We start from the raw sequence: 19,998 nt of genomic DNA on the forward strand, positions 1-19,998 counted from the left end.
GTCTTTTGTGGGGGATTAAGTGAGGCAGTAGCCTATATATGGTCCAAATGAGCGGCAAAACCTTTTTTAGGCAGGCTTGGAGGCTCCTAGAGACGCCTTCGCAAACGATAAATACGCTTATTTGATAAAGAAAGCACATTTTTAATACGATATATATGGACTTTGAGCATTGCACTCACAGTATCAAGGCATATTTCCAGCAGTTTCCCCCACCCTCTCCTCCAAAAACCCGACTTGTGCAGCAGAAGTACTGTACCAGCAGTGACATATAGAATTACATTCAGCATGTATGATAGGGCGTTGCTGTAATTTAATTAAAAAGTAGTTGCCCATTCAGCCTTTTTAATTGTGCATTTTTATTTACTTAACAGATATTCAAAGGAAATAAAGCAACTCGAGGTCATCTTCAATAACAAAATTCACAGGCTACTTCTTTATAGAACGAATTGCTTTTTTGTGGCAAGAAAAACAGCCCACTTATCAAAAGTGGGTCGATCATATGTGCAATTAATTCCAGCTCAGCCAATAACTAAGTGTTGATTCCGCTGGGGATAAAAACCCTTGAAGGACTGCTCACGTTAAGCCTCGTGTCCTTGTGAGGAGTGAACGCAAACGAAAACTCTTTCGCTTTTTTCCCTTTTATTTTCTACGCGTTATAGATTTTGCTCTCGATTCAGGGTTGTGTGATATTTTATTGTGTGTGTGAAGATGGAAGTCAGCGTGATGTAGCCGGGCTCAGAGGCATATAGGCGGCAGAACATGCGCAGTGGCCGTTTGTGCCATATTGGAATGAGGTCGTGAACGAGAACTGCGTCAAGTTAGCGCAGCGCTGCCGGGGCGACACCGGAAGTCTCGCGATTTAATCCTCAACGCAGAAAGTCTCGCCGTTGCTCGGGCGACGGGCGTAACTCCCGCGCTTGTGTTGAGCATTTTATTTTGAAACGTTCAACCGGGACTCTCGGTTTTCACTCACGTTAGCTTCACGTTGCTGCGAGCGAGCAGGCGGAGAGGAACGGCATCTAAAAACCGACTTGGAAAAACTACTTAGCGGTAAGGGGCGAATTTTAGGACTAAATATTCACATACTCTGTGTTGTTAGTTACAAATTGCTAGCGGTGTTTTGCATTATGGTGGCGCATTCGTCTTTTTTCCCGTCTCTCAAAAAGATGAGTCGGGTTCGGTCGAGTGTAAGCGCCCTTATTGCTCGTCAGCCTGCTCTTATTGCTCAAGCTGTGACGTTCAGTAACTTGACTCGGACACAGGCGATTTTACCATGTGTCCAATGAGTCCCACACGGTCGTTATCCATTTAGGACCGCATGTTTATTAATAAGATAGCAATTTGATAATTTTCTCAATCGGTATTTGTCCTGTTCCCCTCACAGTGAAAGTTAGACCGTCGGCGCCGTAGTCTCTCTCTGCAAAGCCGTTGCGTTAATGGCCCATCTCTGTTTCTTGAATGCTGCGGTTAGTCCGTACAAGCAGTGCAACCCTTAAGCTAGTTTCAGTTCAGGGATTGTGTGGAAATTTCCAGTGATTTGCCCTTGAATAACTCCGTATATTTATAATGTCGAAGTCTTACATAATGAAGGTTGCACGACCTCAGCCGATGTGTGTTTCTGTGTAGCTCTCCACAAACAGCTAAAGCGTTTGGGCTTATACTCGCTTTAGTCTGCTGCTTTTACCAGCTGGTGAACAGGGGGATGCTCAGGAGCTTGTCATTTTTTTTGTCATATTCCACGTTGACTTATTGTATCTTATTTTCCTCCTGGCTCTCAACTTCCCCATTGTGCAACTTGAGTGACCCGCTGGCAGGCAGCGCTGCTCCGGCTGACGTGCCGCTATGCAATGAAACGAGCAGCAAAATGCAACTGGATGGAACGGTGTTGTTATTAACGAGTGCTGTGTGGAGAAAAGGTGGATTTGTTTTTTTTTTTCAGCACCCTGTTTGGACTTAAGTTTTATGGCAGGTCGGCCAGCTGACAGAACTAGTTTGACATCCACAGAACAGGCCAACTCATGTTGCTTGGTCTTCAGTGCAACCCTTTGTTGGTGACCATAATGTCCATATAAATGACATTTGGGGATTTAAAGTTATTTAAATAGCTTTGGTAAGCGTACGGCATCATAGAAACCTGATGGGATCCTCCACAGGGCTGCACAGTAATTTGGTTCTCAAATGTATCATAATATTGTTTAGGGTTGCCATGGAGTGAAAACCTAGCTCCACTTTGTTTACCAGCCTCTTTGAAAGGAAAAACAATCCCTTTTATTTTCTCACTTACCTTTAGTGCCATTGACTATGGCTGCTACTAATGATTTTAACCTATTTTCAGTTTTAATCATTTAGTGACGATAAAATGTCAAAGAAAATATGAAACATACGCGTTACAATTTCCAAGAGCATCTTCACTTTGGTTCTTCTGTTCAACCAACTGTCCAAAACCCAAAGACTCTTCATTTACTGTCATCAATGACAAAGAAAAGCAGCAAATCCTTATATTTAAGCTGGAACCAGCAAATATTTTGACATTTCTGCTTGAAAAAGACTGAAATGATGAATCGATTATCAGAACAGTATAGCCCAAACCGATTTATTGGTTGGCTGATGTAATCTGCAGACACTCACCTGTCACAGATATATCAGATTTATAATGATTAAATTCCCAGTACTCTTGATGTCATTTTAGTCAATAAAGTTTATTGTTCAACTGCTAATTCCCTGCCTCTGTTACATATTTTTGTCGCAAGTGTTTGATCACCACATTTGAGGCATCATTGCAAAAAATGTGTGTATATCGGCCAGCATATTGACATCAGAATTTCTCAATCCCAATTTTTGACCTCCTAATATCAGTATTGACATCGGCCCAAGTATTGGTTGGGCTCTACAAAAAATTTGGCGATAATTTTCTTCGATGGGCTAATCAATTAATTGAGTAATTGTTGCATTATTGACACATCAGCCAAATGGTTTTGGTTTTATGGTGCCAAGTCTTCAGACATCAATCAATGAGGTTTCGGAAACCACCCCAATACAGAAGAGGTGAATGGGATTATATTTGTCGTGCTCACAGGATTGATTAAAAAGAAAGAAATATTCGAGAGCAGCATCTCTCTCCAGATATTATGTTCCTGTCAAACAAGATGTTCAATGACTCCACTCACTTTCTACCAAGTAAATAGTTCCTATGAAAACTAAAAAACCAACAGCTGCTGATTAACAGGAGTTCGGTGGACATTGCACATAGTTGTCGGATTTATAAATGTAATTTTTTTTTGATACTTTGAAACCAAAACTAAGTGAGAACAAATGTCTCTGTACATTGATTGAAATTAACCTTTAAGTTTTTTCGTGACAGAGATTTGTAACACATGGTGTGAAATCAATCCAAGTAATAGTTTTTAAAAAAGCAAATAATTGCTCTTTTGAAAATGTGTTTATTTATGTTGGAAAATGGACACTGGAAGGAGAACATACTAATTGCCTTATTTTCTGCTACATTAAGGCTTATAATGAAATGTCATCTACTGGTAATCGGCAGACACCATTAAATAGTGTTTGGGGAAGTGTTTCAGTTGCGTTTTATTGAAAGTTGGATTTGATTTTATTTCCTGGAGAAGCTGTACTGTGTGTGAATGTGGACTTGTCAGATTTCATTTCCCGCCCAGGGACCAGAGGTTCAGGAAGGCCTGTTTAGAAATACTCAATCTTGTGCTAAGTGCTGATCAGAATATGATTCAGTAAGCGTTTGTAAAGAGGATGTAGGGTGGTTCTCGGTTGTGTGTGAGTGCTTGTTTGTTTGTGTGTGTGTGTGTTTGCGTGGGTGTGTGTGTGTGTGTGTTTGCGTGGATGTGTGTGCGTGCTCTTTCTCTTTCAGGTTCAGTCAGAGTCTCGGGTGGTGCAGAAAGATTCAGGCAGACTGCTGCTAGCTGTGGTCCACACAGACCACTGGCTGTGTGTGAAACAGGGGAAGTTGCATTTCTTCCTGTCTGGCTGTACGAGCAGAGGCCGTGCTGTTCAATGAAGTAAGGTGTTGTACAAACATACAGGCAGTCGAACAAGTCATAGAATAAAAACTTGTCTTTAGAAATTGTGAATGATAGCTCTCAGAAGAGATCAATATACCTTTTAGCGGTGGCGTACAGACGTTCTTTTGTTAAAGACTGATTCAGGGTCATTCTGGGTAAGTTGCATCAAAAATGTTTTTTGTTTATATTATAGAGTCTGTATTTTGTTGTTTCATGTGTAGAGTCGTTTGGCTATTATTCCATTGTCCTGTCTCATTGGTACTGTGTGATTTTAAGTAGTATTTGTTGTAGTTAATGTGTTAAGTAGAGATCGACCAATTTGATGTTTTCAGGGCCCATACCGATTATTAGTAATCGAGGAGACCTATAACTGTTATTTGGAACCGATTTGCAGTGAAAATAAAAAATCTTGTTGTCATAATTTAGAATAACCAGTGAAGAAATGTAACTAACTACAATTTACTCAAGTACTGTAGTTAAGTACAATTTTGAGGTACTTTACGTCAGTATTTCCATTTTCTGCTACTTTATACTTCCTCTCCGCTACGTTAATTTGATACCATTAGTTACAAGTCACTTTACAGATTTCTATTATTCAATGTTGCTAGGCTATCACTTATGACTTGAAACCAATCAGATAGTGTTGTGAGCAGGATATTAAGCAGTGAGTACAGTTGGTGAAAGGATGCTGCATCAGAGCCGAAGTAGCGCATTTCTGAATTAATTTATTTTATCGGCAACGGGACACAATAAACACCGGTAATCCGAAAAATGCAGAATAACGACTCTGATAATCGGCCAGGGCCATAATCAGTCTATCCCTAATGTTTAGAACAACAGGACTATTAGCAACTATTCAGTGGAATCTAAGGAGTATCCTATTAGAGCTCCACAATTATTTGTTGTGATTCATAGGTTTGTGTAATTTTTAAGAAAAAAGTCAAAATTCTCTGTTTCGAGCTTCTTAAATGAATATTCTTAAGTGAATATTTTCAGTTTCTTTCCTCCTCTATGACAGTAAACTGAATATCTTTGGGTTGTGGGCAAAACAAGTCATTTGAGGTCATCATCTTGGGCTTTGGGAAACACTAACAACATTTTTCGCAATTTTCTGACATGACCAAACATTTGAATGAATTAATCAAGAAAATAATCAACAGATTAATCAACAGTAGAAATGGCATGATCATTAGTTGCAGCACTTTATCCTTTTAAAGATTAAAGAATAAATCAAATCAGGAAGAGGGTCCCAAGAGTTTGTACTCAGACAGATCAAAACAGAATCAACTTCAAATCCCTTCATGAATTAATTTATAATCTAATATCTAAGTTCAGCATCTAGCAGCTCCACTGCTCTCTTTTTTTTCCACTCTTATGTTTGGAGTGTGACCCCCGCAGACAATACGGCCTTCTGGCGTGTATGTAATGTGTCCGAGGGGAGGGGGAGAAAGACAGAAGGAGTCTGGGGCAGGGTCGCGGGTGAAAGGTAGCGCTGATCCCAGTGGAGCACTGGGGTCGCGGTGGCAGTCCGGTCGTCGGGAGGGGGTGGTTTCTGGTGGTGGCCCTGGTTTTAATAGAGACGTCAGACATGACAAAGACAGGCCTGACAGGCCGGATGAATGCAGCTGCGGTGACAGAGCAGCTATCCGCAGCATCCCATACACCGATCTTTCCACTGTCGTCACGCCCGGCGCTCCCTTCTTTCTCATTCATGCCGTCTCTCTTGTTGTATTAACTTATTTCATCTGCTCGTCACGATGCTGAAGGTCAGTTTGATGTGTCAGAGCTTGATGTGTGTGTCCACATTCATGTCAAGGCGCTGTTTGAAATCTTAACATCAGGGCAAGAAAAGGTATCACGCTTTAATAAAAGAGACAAGCCCAAATTACTTTTGCAAGTCGAGGTGGAGCTGGATGACATTTGCATAGTTTAATATCTTTCCCCCCAATTGCGTACCATCTGGTGTGTAACGTAGGTGGTAGCCTGTGCCACCCCAAATGAATGCTGAAAAATGCAGCATTTCATTTGTTATTTCATTCACCACTACATGTTTGGTAATCGATCGAGTCCAGGGCCAGGTAGAAGCACTTGGATAGCAGCACCAAGGATTTTCTGAACAACACTTTTATCAAGGCTGAGGAGTCCTTGATTTTAGAATGGCTGAAAAAAACATCCAAATAAGTGCAAATTAGCTGAATTTTGGCCTTGATGCGGAGTTTGTAAATTAAGGCTGTTGAATTTGTTTTTCTGGACTCTGCAGCTTGATCCAAAGGTGTCTTCTTGGGTTACTTAACCAGCTGCATAGCTGTTGGCTGTCAGATGTCATGTTTGGCATACTGCAGTTAGAGGAAGTCTAGATTGCTGTGTCCCACTCTTTTTGTCACTTTTGGCTGGTATGGTTTGGCTTGTGAACTGCTGAGTGGGCTGTTACAAAACAGAGGAATCACCTGTCTTATTCATCTAACAGTTGTTGAAAACAGCGAGTTCAGAGATTATTGATTCATGATGAGATCTAGGGAGGGTGATGGTCACAGCATCCTGAGGAGGGCAGCTCAGCGAGACACGTCTGTGTTTTGGACCAGCGCTCATTCGTTAATTTACTCTGGCTGGATAATAATCCTCCTCCTCTGTTCCTCCTCAGAGCTCCTAGTGTCGGCCTTGAGGGGGCACCAGCATGAGTCAGGAGTCACTGGAGTCTGGTAAGAACTACTCTGTGGACAGCTGCATGAAATGAGTAAGATCAAATGTTTTGGAGAGCAGGTTGGAAAGGAGAAATGTATTTTGTGTGTGTGTGTGTTCCAGATGGAGACTCTGCTCAGGATGTCTCCGACTTCAACTGGGACGACTACCTGGAGGAGACTGGGGCGCTGTCTGTGCCCCATCACGCATTCAAACATGTGGGTGCTAACAACCTGCACAGCTTACACACAGCAGCTGTTTATAATCCATTTCTATCAATTACTAGACATCTGTTTAAAGTCCTTTCAAGCCATGTATTAAATCTGAAAGCATGACTCAAATTTATGGAATGAGTCAGCTAGTAAAGCCGCAAGTAATGGGTACAGCTATGAAAGCATCCAGTCATAAAGTATAAACGCAGACGTCACTGTAACATCCCCAGTTATAAAACGTCTATAGATTTAGTTTTACATGATATTCAGCTGGGAACTGCCAGGTAGATTTAACTTGAATAAGCCAATAATGGCATAAAATAATAATTTCATTGTGCAGTTTTGTAAGTCATATTTTCTTTGTGCCAATCAAGTCTCTGTTCTTCTGTCTTTGTCTCAGGTGGACCAGGGCCTGCAGACAGGACTCTCCCCAGGCATGAAGCTGGAGGTGTGCGTGCGCTCAGAGGCTGACAGTCCTTACTGGGTGGCCAATATCATCACCACATGTGGCCAGCTGCTGCTGCTACGCTACGAGGGATACCAGGACGACCGTCGTGCCGACTTCTGGTGTGACATCATGACGGCGGATCTCCACCCACTGGGCTGGAGCCAGCAGCATGGGAAGACCATGAGGGCCCCTGAGGGTGAGGAGTGGCTGGTGCTGGAATGTTGTTGTTTTTTGTTTGTTTGGGGTTTTTTGTCTTTTGTTTTTTGTTTGTTTGGGGTTGTATGTTTTGGGTTTTTTGATGTTGTTTCTTCATTTTTGTTTGTTTGGGTTTTTTGGTTTTGTTTGTTTGAGGTTTCATATTTTTGTTTGTTTGTAGTTTTGTGTTTTTGTTTATTTTTGTTTGTTTGGGTTTTTGTTTTTGTTTTGTTAAGCTGTGAGAGGTGTAGTGAATGTTGTAATTCACCTATGTATGCTAGAAAAGTTGCATGGTGCCTGTTTTTCCTGGATAGTTATTATATAAAACATGGCTGATGTGCAGAGAGTCAACAAACTTCAGCCATATTGACCTGATGCCAAATATGAATAATTTTATTTTGTAAATGAAATTCCCACTCAGTTTTGATGAAGAATTCCAGATGTTTCTTCCACTTGAGGATTTCTCTTTTACTTTCTCTCTGTGCATCCATAGACTGACAGGCTGTGCAGTGGAGATGGCTCAATTTTTTGTATCGTGTACTTGTTCTCAAAATTCTATTCAAAAGTGGAACTCAACTAAGTAATTGCACTTTTGTTCAGCGTAGCAAGGAGTAATGAATATATCTGTTCTCTTGATACACTGGTGCCACTGTAGTCCCAGATAAAACACTTGTGTTACCCTTCTGCTGTTCTAGTTGTATTAGAAATAGTTCTAGGAAATAGACAAGAGCCTCACAGTTTTTGACTCAAAGTCCGGGAGCAATTTCTCTGGTTTTATTCTGTTTATTTTTGCTTAATTAGCACTTGACACCTAGATATGTACAGTATATGTGTTAAAACAAAGAAATATTGTGAAATCAAATACTAGGGAAATTGAAATAAAGCATGAAAGTCATTAGATGTAATAATCTGTTAGCTTTCTATAAATTCCAGTAGTTATTCTTATTTTATCACTGTGATTAAGGGTGATGAACAGAGGCCAGGCAGAGCAGTGCATGTGTGATCCTGAGGCCCACCTGGTTGTTCAGTTAATAAAATAAACACTGTATGTGTGTGTGTATGATTCAACTCAGGTGTGCGTGAGAAGCACCAGGACTGGGAGGCTCTTCTGGAAAAGGCCTTGGCTGAGGAGTGCAGCGCGCCTGCCAATCTGCTGGAATTGGTAAGGCAGGAGAACAGAGCAGCTGTCCTTAGAAACTTCTCACACCCAGGGAGGGGCGTAAGCTTTCTCTCTGTCTGTCTGTGCCAAGAACAGTCTACTCTATCATTCCTGATTTGATTCATTTGACAACTTTAAAGACATATAATGCAGTAAATAAAACTGTTGAGGTTGTCATGATAAAAGTCAGACTTCCCCTGCTACTGCTCAGGTAGTGAGGCATATTCGGTAAATACAACTCACATTGTCGGCAACAAGTTGACAGTTTTTACCCTCAGGTGATCAGAATCGTCAACAGTAACTCTGCAGTGTTGACACAATCACACACACACATGCTGTACATCTGTCATGTTTTGTTTTACTGTTTTCTACGTGTATATATTGTCTTAGTGAAGATTAAAATCTCCAAATGCTTGGTGTGTATGTTTTGAAATGGCAAAAAGACTCACCTAAAATGTCCATTGGAATAAACACAAACTTGAACTAAATATGATTTTTATATCTATTAAGGAGGGCTTGCGTACCCAGCGTGAAGTCCCGAGTCTACCATACACAAGGCTCTGAGCTGTTGTTAACGGCTGCGCTGCTGAAACCAAATTGGCTGTAGGAGCAGCCTGTGAAATTCTTTGGAGCCATCAGTTAGCTTTCAGTGACTGTGCTTCAGTTCTGCCACTTAGTCATGCACTGCATTCTCTCCCAGTTACAAATTCCTCTCCTTGCCTAGGCGTGTGTTCGTTTGTGTTTGTGTAAGTGTGTGTGCTATTAGCTTCACAACTCACCACCCCTCACCCACCTTCCCCCGCAGCCCCAGCGTGGAAGAGACCCTGTGGAGCTCCTGTGTGCGGGCTGCTACGTGGAGCTCCAGGACAATAATGACCCGGGGCTGGCCTGGGCCGCCGAGGTGGAGGAGAATGTCGGAGGAAGGCTGAAGCTGCGCCTGGTAGGCACTGAGGGCCTGCCAGACACACCCACAATCCTCTGGCTCTTTTACCTCCACCCACGCCTCCACCCACCCGGCTGGGCCAAAGAGCATGGATGCACCCTCAGGCCTCCGTCAGGTCAGTGCTACTGGCAAGGGTCAGGTTTTTATATTTAGAAACAAGGAAGAAAGGGAAGATGATGTCTAGATCTTGAGGTTTACTGCCAAAGCATGCATGAGTAATAGTTTCTGATGGGAGGACACATGAAGAATTAACACAGGGCATTCATAGATGCATTTCCAACTTTATATTTTATTACTAATTATTCCAATATATAATAATATAAATCATATCTAATGCTCGCTCCTATTTGCTCAATGGGAGCTGCCATTTTTCTTCATTTTTGACACAATGTGTGAGTTATATTAGTATTTTCCAATACTTTGACATGTTCTTAGTGATGGCACACGAGCAACCAATATTCAAAGTGTGATGGTATCCCACTCAACCTCGAAATTGATTTCCATGCAGGATTAGACAGATCATTGTTTTTTTCAGGGCCATTTGCTGGTGCCCTTCAAGTGAATAAAGTTTGTTAATATGCAAGATGTAAGAAGCACTGGAGGCTAAATCTCTCTCCTGACGAAACTGATCTACCTTGTGGTAGTGCTAGAGGGAAAAGGCTTATTGATATTTAATGCCAGGCTTATATCTGTAAAAATTGTGCGTGTGTATGTCAGGGTGTTATGTACCTTGATACTGTGCTTTTGCAAGTTAATAACCAAACAAAGTGAGCGGTGGTGTAGCATTTAAATGATCATTATCACAGCCTTTTATGTTACTTGTATTTTTGCAAGGGGGAAGTAATAAAAGTAATGGGGTTTTTTTGCAAGTAATGAAAGGTAACAACCAAAGTTCAGCCTCATTAATTCTGCACATCATCTTGTTTTTAAGGCAGTCTGGAACCTAGCGCCCTCTGATAAGTAGTAGTTAATGTGTTTTGTGGTTACAGAATTGATTAGGAGAACTTTTTTTTTTATTTGCTTGTTTAATTAATTGTGGTGACCTATTCTGAGGTGCAGACCAAAAAATAAACTGACACACACACTGTGGTTTGCCAAGTCCAGGCGTCTAGGTTTAGTTATTCCAATAAGAGAGAGCAAAAAGTAAAATTAAATCACATGTACATTTGTTATTTTCATTAAAATGTCTTGGTAATCAGATTATACAGCAGTCATCAGTAAGTCAGGTTTGGCTCTTCTGATTTGCGTGTGTTTGTTGCAGACCTGTTGGCCCTGCGGACAGAGGAAGAGTGGGAGGAGGTGAGACAGCGCATCAGCGACCTGCCTCAGGATGAAGCTCTGACTGCAGAGTACAGTAAGGTACTGCCAGCCGTGCTCTTATTTCTCACAGTTTATCCGCTCTATTTGATCATTCTGTAATGGAGACAGACTTGTTACATTCAAAAAAATTCTAAGAGCTGAGCCTTTGAAATGACTCGGTGTGTTTGCTGTGTGTCTCAGGATCAGCCTGCCATCGCTGCTCATTGTTTCAAGGAAGGAATGAAACTGGAGGCTGTTGACCCTGCTGCTCCTATTTCCATCAGGCCTGCAACTGTCACCAAGGTAACAGACTTTCCTATCAAATCTATCTCTCCTGTGCTGCAGTATTTCTCTCCTTTGCTGTTTATTGGACTTGTTTATGTTCATTACCACACTGTCTTTATTTAGATCATTCTTTAGTGAAAAAAAATATCTCCTCTGAGTCTTGAAAGGACACAAACATAGCTGAAACTATATCCTTTTCAGCTCTTATCTTTGCTGTTTAATGGCACAGTCTAACTGATCATCTTTACATTAGTGTGACTCGGTGAAACAAAATGGATGGTTAAAACTGTACAGCTGTCAACTTAGAGCGTCTGTTAATTTCCTAAAATGACCTCCTCTTGTCTTCAGGTGTTCAGTGAGCAGTACTTCCTGGTGACGATGGACAACCTCATCGAGGAGTCGGAGGGTGCTGGAAGATCCTTTCTGTGTCACAGGGACAGTCCAGGAATCTTCCCTACTCAGTGGAGCCTCAAAAATGGGCTCGCTCTCAGCCCCCCACCAGGTCTGTTCTGTCAAACCTTGTCTCTTCATAGCTACTTACTTTATCAGTTATCAGTGATATCAGAACTTAAGGAATGGCAGTCATTAGATCACTCATGCTTTGCTTCTCTCTTTCTGTCCACTATGTCTTCATTTAATCACCCACAGGATACCAGGGTCCAGATTTTGATTGGGCAGATTACCTGAAACAGTGCGAGGCCGAGGCAGCTCCTCAGCATTCCTTCCCAACTGTAAGTCGACCTCTGTTTTACCCTTTCACACCAAGTTCACACTGGTCAGGCTTCAGTGTAAAGGGCTGTCTCATGTCCAGTGACTTGATAAAAATACATGGTCGTTCAGTGAAATTACAATTAGCAAGCTGTCAGATCTAAAGCCTCCTTCCTATTACTTGGGTTGCATTAACCAAGAAGCAATTGAGGCTACTGAAGAGAATTTTTTTACTGAGGTAAAATAAACTCTTAACTGTATATAGGTTCAGTTTATGTTTAATTTCATGGCATAGACAGGAGATAAATTAGACAGTATTCCTCTGAAAGATTTGTACTATAGCAGCCTGTAAAATGTAATACCTTCTGTATCTCATGGCCATCTCTTGTGTAAATGGCTTGTCACATGGATGGGTTTGATGCAGGAAGAGAGGTTAAACGGATCAATGCTAAGAGAGGTTAAACGGATCAACACATAGTTTCTCCACAACATGCATGTGAGCATATGTTAATTCTGTTTGCACTCTTGTAGCTGTTATTTTAAAATAATTTTGTAGATTTTATATTCTGCCACCCATACAATCAGAAATGTTTTTATTGTAACATGTCATTTGACAGAATGTGGGTAATGAGATTTTACCCCTTTGACAGACGGCATAATTGAGTGCCAGTTATGAAACCAGTTTGATGAGGTGGCTCACTGTGACTTTTCATGCCTGTATTTATTTATAATGTGTATATATGGGTTTTCATAATGGACAAAAAATCACAAAAAACACAACCATCCTTTGCTTTGAAATAGCTCTCACATGAGTTTTTTTCCCTCTTTGTTTACCTGCCAGGAGCAGAGTGACCACAGCTTCAAAGAAGCCATGAAACTGGAGGCCGTCAACCCCCTGTCACCTGAGAACATTCACGTGGCGACTGTCACCAGGGTCAAAGGGCAGTACGTTTGGCTCAGCCTGGAAGGTGAGATAGGCTACTGAAAGAATGTGTTTATTTGAGAGGTAAATTAAAAAAAATTCTGTGCAGTCCCGCAGCCCATTAACAGCTATGTCATGTAGAGCTTCTGTTTTTTTCGAGAGGACATGGTAACGTTTATTTTACATCAGTTTTTTACACAAGATCACTGCTTTGGAGATTATACGGAGGCAGAAACTAGTGTTGCTAGTAAGAAGCTGTTTAAACAATACGTTTTCGGGGGCCTTTATGTACATTTGGATGTCTGTATTCTGCAGACACAATGTTTTCATTTATTATAAAAAGTAAGAGTATGCACAAAATGTGTACAATTTAAACAAGTAGATGAAGTAGGTAAGATTTACGGTTGTGCGAAATATGTTGGATTTGAGTTATAGCTCTAACCAAAGTTACATTTCTTTTAAATACAACATAATATAATGGTATAACGAGGGGAATCTGTGACTTCAATTTGCTCTAGCTAAATTTGGCATCCACAATTCTAAGTGATTTTCTAATAGCTAATAGCCTGTGTGTGTATGTATGTGTATGTGTGTGTGTAGGACTGAAGCAGCCCATGCCAGAGCTGATTGTTCATGTGGACTCGCTAGACATTTTCCCTGTCAGCTGGTGTGAGACAAATGGCTATCCACTCGTCTACCCCATCAAACCCTCAGGTATGAGCATGAGTCACCACAGTAGACTCTCATCTGCCTTAACAAGACTGTTACTAATGCTGTAACAAACAATAATGCAGTCGGTTTCAGCATTAGCGGCATAATGTAATAGTGTGACTGCGAACACATTAGTCTTTCCTTTTTTTTTTCAGTTGAAAAGGAGAGGAAGATTGCTGTGGTGCAGCCTGAGAAACAGTGAGTATAAGAGGAAGGGTGGGGAGGTTGACTGGTTTGAATGGATCGGGTCGGTTAGTATTCAACATTTGACTCGATTTTCATCACTTTACAGCCGAACTCCACCTAAGTCACCTGACACTATCAAGCAGCAGATGGGCAGCCAGTCAGAGACAGGTGAGTGGTGTGTCTCAGGGCTCATTAAAGGATTCCACACTGTGATATATGTCCCATCACCTGACTGTCTGTGTAGAATGTGGCTGTTTCATCACTTCTGTCTCATTTTGTGTGATGTGCAGGACAGGGGAATGGGAAATACTGCTGTCCTAAGATCTACTTCAACCACCGCTGCTTCTCTGGGCCTTACCTTAACAAGGGACGCATTGCAGAGTTGCCTCAGTTCATTGGCCCTGGAAACTGTGTCCTTGTGCTTAAAGAGGTGAGAGGGGCTATTCCAACTGTTTACTGTGTGAGTAACCAAAAAACAACTAGCATACCTCAAGCCTTAAACACAAACATGAAGGTTGCTGGTGATATGTTCAGCTATTTATTTGATGTGCAGAATTAATGAGGCTAAACTTTGGTTGTAACATTTAATTATTATTAAAATGCATTACTTTTACTATTTCACTCTTCCTTTATGAACACAAATATACAAAAAAATTGATTTAAAATAAAGTTCTTGCATATTGCACCTTTAATTGTTCCACTAGTTGCAAGTCCTTTGAATATTTACTTGAAGCAAATGAAACATTTAAGTCCTGTTGCATGGATAGAAAGAGAAACAGGAAGGTTACTTGTGCTCCTTCATCCTTCTCAGTAACTTCATTGTCTATCAGTGTTTCGCTCATTCTGTCATGTGACATGTGTCATTTGCATTAAAAGAAGAGCACTCCCTCTACTTTGTGTGGTAAGGCAGTCTCCTTTTACCACAAAGCAACCTTACCAATTATGTAATCAGTGCTAATCTACTGCCACTCAACAGCCACACATTAATGGTATTGAAAGCCTTGTCCCAAAATGAGTATGGTGACTGTTGACGTTAAAATGCTGTCCAACTCTCCAACCTTCGGATAACATGTAAGTGTTGCAATTCTATGCTTGTCTTGTACCCAGGTATTGACTCTGCTGATAAACTCGGCATACAAGCCCAGCCGTGTGCTGAGAGAGCTGCAGCTGGACCAGGAGAGCCGCTGGCAAGGCCATGGAGAGACACTCAAAGCCAAGTGAGGGGAAACACTGTTTAAATCCTCCGCTCGTCATTCTACGCTCTGTAGAAAACCTGCAGGAGTAGTACAAGTGTTCACAGCTGGCCTATTTTAGGTCACATGCTGGATTAACAGTATACTTGAATGCACCAGTGGAAATAAATATCTGCACACTGGAATCACAGTACAAGCTCCAGGCCAAGATACTTCATTAAAGCAACGCGTTAGCCATCGGCTTCTGGGTTGCTTTTAAGAGATACTTTGCTGGTCGTAGCCACTTTGTAAAATCAAACATGAAATAATAAGCTTTAGTGATCGAGAGGAGTTGAATATGTTTTGACTTGTGTTTGCCTGTAGTTTTTTCAACCTAAATATGTCTGTTTTTTTAAGATTTATTTTCTCTTCATCCTTGCTTTTTCTTTAAATGTTAGGTACAAGGGAAAGAGTTACCGTGCCACGGTTGAAATAGTCCGCACTGCAGACCGTGTGGCAGACTTCTGCAGGAAAACCTGCATCAAGCTAGAGTGCTGCCCGAACCTGTTTGGACCTCGCATGGTTCTGGACCACTGCTCTGAGAACTGCTCTGTCCTCACAAAGACCAAATACAGTAGGTGATTTGCAGAAGTAGAGACCGCTGACTGTCGAGACTTATTGGCTGGTCTGGGTCAGCTGCTTTCTTATCAAAAAAGACAAAGAACATAATCTCTGATTGCTGTGATGGATTTATTAGAGCTCACAAAACTGTTTACTTGCTTGTCATTCAAACCTACTTTAATTCAATGCAAAGTCATTCATTTCACCTTTTTTCAGAAACCTTCACTTTTCATTTGTGTGCCTTGTGAATAGAGATCATCATTGAATACATAAATGCCAACCCAGATGAATACAGACTTTCTGTGAAGCAGATGGATAGAGTTTGTGATTTTAGAAATTGCAATAACCTTCTACAGGCACTGAATGAGCAGGTGCAGTTTGCTGAAAGTATGTGTCAGAATTGGCTTCTTTCATCTGCTACTGAATGAACCAAAGTCACTGATTTGTTGATATGTTTACTTGCTGCTGCACTGCAGTGTTGGGGTAAAGAAACTGATGCAATTTGATAGCAACAGACAGATGATTACACATTCTCTTTGGTCTCTTCTGCTTTCATATCACTCCAGACAGTACATATCTATCACAGACATGCTATTACTGTGGAGAATAAATATCATTAGGAAATACAAGTATTTCTGAATGATTTATTTCCGTCTCTATGATGTAATAAAATCTTTCCGATGTGTCAAATGCAACATTACACAATAAGCCTGCTGTCTTGTCAACAGCATATTACTATGGAAAGAAGAAGAGCAAACGTGTTGGCCGTCCACCTGGCGGCCACACCAACCTGGAGGGGGGAGTGAAGAGAAGAGGAAGAAGGAGGAAGAGGAGGAAGCAGCTCTTTGTCCATAAGAAGAGACGCTCGTCAGCTTCAGTGGACAACACCCCTGCTGGGTCTCCACAGGTACCCACACGTTGTCTTCATTATGCATTTTATGAAAGGATTTATCACTGTGTTAACTTTTATTCCTCCTCACACTTCACGTGAATCTGTGCTAATGGACTGTTGTCCTCATCTTTGGCTCCCAGGGCAGCGGAGAGGAAGAAGATCTGGATGAAGATGACTCCCTTAGTGAAGACTCCGGTTCAGAGCTGCAGGACGATCTCCAGGATGACTCAGAACAATCGTTTGGGAAGTCTCAGCCCACCACGCCATCCCCCTCCCCGCCAGCGACACCCAGGCCCACACGCCGGCGCCGGAAACCCCGCTCCCCCTCATTCTCTGATGATGAGAACCGCCCTCCCTCACCAAAGGTAATAAAGGTCAAAAAAAGGACCAATGAATACTGAAACATTTTGAAAGTATTTATCTTATGGTATTTATATTATATATATCCAGACAGTATATTTTTAATGAATACTCTCATGCAGGGGTGGACAATTATTTTTCCTAGGGGGCACATGAGAAACTCAGATAGTAGCCAGGGCCCAATCAAATTGTGTCACGCCGAACATGCAATTTTACGAACATTATGAAATTATAGAAAACATACTATATACTCTCACAACATACATACATGGTCGAGGCAGATAGCCACCCACTATTCGGTGGAGTCCAGTTCTGCTCCGAAGTTTCTGCCCGTTAAAAGGCAGTTTTTTATTGCCACTGTCACCAAGTGCTTGCTCATGGGGGAAATGTTGGGTCTGTGTAAATTAATTAATCAAGGAGTATGGTTTGGCCCTGCTCAATTTGGAAAGTATCATGAGATGACTTTTGTTGTGTATTGGCCCTATTCAAATAAAATGTCTTAAATTCAATTTTATAAGTTTTATAAAAGTCAGTAGTCTTAAATTGTAATTTATGGGGTCATTTTATGTTTTAATTTATCCATCTTTTAATTTCTTTTTGTCAAAATAAGTCAAACTACTCTGCATTTAATCCACAATTCTGGTGGTACAAATCTTTAAACCTACCTTGAGCCTAATACTTTTTTTAGTCTTTTTACTTTATAATTGCACTTGCAAAATGTAGTAAACATTACCCAACTCACTCCAATAACAACAAAAACCTGTCTTAAATTTAGTTAAAAATCTATCTTAGAAAGGTCTTAAAAAGCATTTGATTTAAGTGTCTGATATCTGTAGAAAAAAAAATCTCCTTTTGCACAAGCCCACCTTTCTGCCCCTTCCATCCTTTCTTCGTGTACCTCCTCCTTCTCAGTAGCATTTTGAATAATGTTTTCACTGTGAACCAAACTTGCTCTTAGCAGCTCATGAGAAACAAGTGTTTCTTTTACAAAATGTTCAGGTCTGATAGTCTTTATTCTCAGCATCAATCATAAGGGTTAAAATGAGCTGTGAGACTTTCCACTTCAGCCAGGAGATCTCTGTCTGACTCACTCTGTCTGTGTGTTTACAGACCTCAAAGACTGAGCCTCCTCAGAAGTTGTGTTTGGACACCAGCCCGCTGGAGTGGAGCGTTACGGATGTGGTTCGATTCATCAGGACCACTGACTGTGCACCTCTTGCAAGGATTTTCCTGGATCAGGTAAGAAAAGCTCAGGCTTAACTCTACTGCAATAAGTGCATTATAAGCTTGTCTTGTATCCACGGTCACAAATACAAAACATCACTTTCACAGATAGTTCAGCCAAAACCAATTTTAGAAAATGCATCTCATATGAATGTTATGTTTTTATAGGAGATTGACGGACAGGCGCTGCTGCTGCTGAACCTCCCAACAGTGCAAGAGTGTATGGACCTGAAGCTGGGACCAGCCATTAAGCTATGCCACCACATTGAGAGGGTCAAGCTGGCGTTTTACCAACAGTTTGCCACGTAGTTGACGGGGAACGATGGACATGACTACATCCTGTTCTGTGTATTAATCCTGTGAAAAACACTGTATTTTCCCATTCTGACTTTTCTTACACTGGATATCCTTTAGAATCCTGCATATACCATGTTGTGTAAGACGAGTATGGACATAAGATGGACATAAGAAACATTTTCTGAAAATTGAAAAAAGGACAAAGAAGAGCTACAAAAGGTCCAAAATAGTTCAGGTGCTTTTTAGGAAGGCACAGACGAGGACTGAAAAACGAAAGGTTTCAAGGCACTTTAATCCCATAAATAAGTGTAAAAGCCTTTATTAATTCCAGCATGTTTTTCAGGGGAGAAAAAATATAAAAATGCAAGCCATCATCACGGTCTTGCTTTTACATTGAAACAGTTTGGGTTCTAGCCATGTTTTAATAAAGGCTTTTAACTTATTTGTGTCTTCAGAGTGCCTCAGACTCTTATTTCCTCTTTCTTCATGAGGAAGAGTGAATGAGCACCTGTGTTATTACTCCATTGGTCTGTTGTGTCCATTCATGATTTCCAGCCTCTCTTGCTGTCCCTAAAAGGGAGCACCACTGAATCATAGCTTTTACTTGTCATATGAGAATATTTGGAGTCTACTAGTCTACATCTGTTGTCAGCTTGCTGGAGTTAAGAAATGAGGTGGCCTTGTGTCCTGATCTGGTGATTTCACACTGAAGTCAGATTTAACTGAAAAGATGTCCAACATTTTTGGTGTGGATGAGGGTACACATGACTGCCCACTTAAACTGAAGCACTTAAAAACAAACATTGGTTTTCACAATACAGCTGTTTCTTGGAGCAGGGACTGATTTAGACCTGGAACCTTTGTCTTATGGTCTCTTCAAATTCTCAGCGAGATAACTTGGCACATTGGTTCAGTAAAGATAAAAACAATTGTTTGAAAGACAAGGAATTTGATTTTAGTGTACACACCAGATACTGTGCTAACACCATTTGCTAACGCTATCCAGCTGAATTACGATACAATCTATTCAACGTCATATGTAAAGGGGAGGGGTTTTCATCTCATCTCTTTTCATTGTTCAGTTTACAGTGAAAGGATTCTGTAATGCAAGCACAAGCAAAACTATGTACTGTATTGTGGTAACAAAATATGACAGTGCATGTTTGTATATAGTGTATATAGTCAAATACCTTCTAGTGCAACAGGGTGAAAAAAAAAATCTATTGAGCAACTGACTTTCTGCATAAGCAATGTGTAAATGCCCTAAATATACAGTATATTTGCACAGAATAGGCCTACAATTTCTCATGAGGTGTATGGTTTAAACAAATTCACATGATTATTTGAGCCATGTCTTATCATTGAATAGTAATTATTTTTAACAACTGACTTGATAAATGGGCAGTTTTGAATTAAGAAATTCTTAAAAGGCTTTTGTAAATCATTGTTTTCCTCTTTTACTTGGTCCTGTAGTGTGATTTACTGTAATGTGCTTCATTTTGTGCGAGTAAAACCTCTGTGGGTTCTTTGTTCCCTCACTTGCTTGTATTTTTCGCTGTATTCGAAGCAATGGAACAGCTTTTTCTCATGTTTCAAGATATAACTGTTATTTAATGAGGAGACTGCAATTAAAACTAAACAACGATTCTAGACG

The 19,998-nt window shown here is 40.9% G+C and overlaps 1 protein-coding gene across 1 annotated transcript; it reads left to right on the top strand.

Moving 5' to 3' along the window:
- The first annotated feature begins 959 nt into the window (after positions 1–959).
- Positions 960–19,994, top strand: sfmbt1 (Scm like with four mbt domains 1). Its single transcript, XM_073467467.1, has 21 exons — positions 960–1,050; positions 6,673–6,730; positions 6,834–6,928; positions 7,323–7,566; positions 8,639–8,727; positions 9,530–9,782; positions 10,929–11,026; positions 11,168–11,269; positions 11,600–11,753; positions 11,900–11,982; positions 12,801–12,927; positions 13,482–13,595; positions 13,748–13,790; positions 13,885–13,946; positions 14,069–14,208; positions 14,886–14,995; positions 15,409–15,584; positions 16,300–16,478; positions 16,604–16,828; positions 17,934–18,062; positions 18,216–19,994. Exons 2-21 carry the CDS (start codon positions 6,706–6,708, stop codon positions 18,354–18,356), a joined length of 2,589 nt encoding a protein of 862 aa, XP_073323568.1. The 5' UTR covers positions 960–1,050; positions 6,673–6,705; the 3' UTR covers positions 18,357–19,994.
- The last annotated feature ends 4 nt before the right edge of the window (positions 19,995–19,998 follow it).

The sequence above is a fragment of the Pagrus major genome, chromosome 6, assembly GCF_040436345.1.
Source record: "Pagrus major chromosome 6, Pma_NU_1.0".
Lineage (NCBI taxonomy): Eukaryota > Metazoa > Chordata > Actinopteri > Spariformes > Sparidae > Pagrus > Pagrus major.

Coding starts and splice junctions, on each gene's coding strand:
- sfmbt1 (XM_073467467.1), top strand. CDS start 6,706: ATGAGTCAGGAGTCACTGGAGTCTG. Junction 7,567..8,638: donor GACCATGAGGGCCCCTGAGG/GTGAGGAGTGGC, acceptor GATTCAACTCAG/GTGTGCGTGAGAAGCACCAG. Junction 12,928..13,481: donor CGTTTGGCTCAGCCTGGAAG/GTGAGATAGGCT, acceptor GTGTGTGTGTAG/GACTGAAGCAGCCCATGCCA.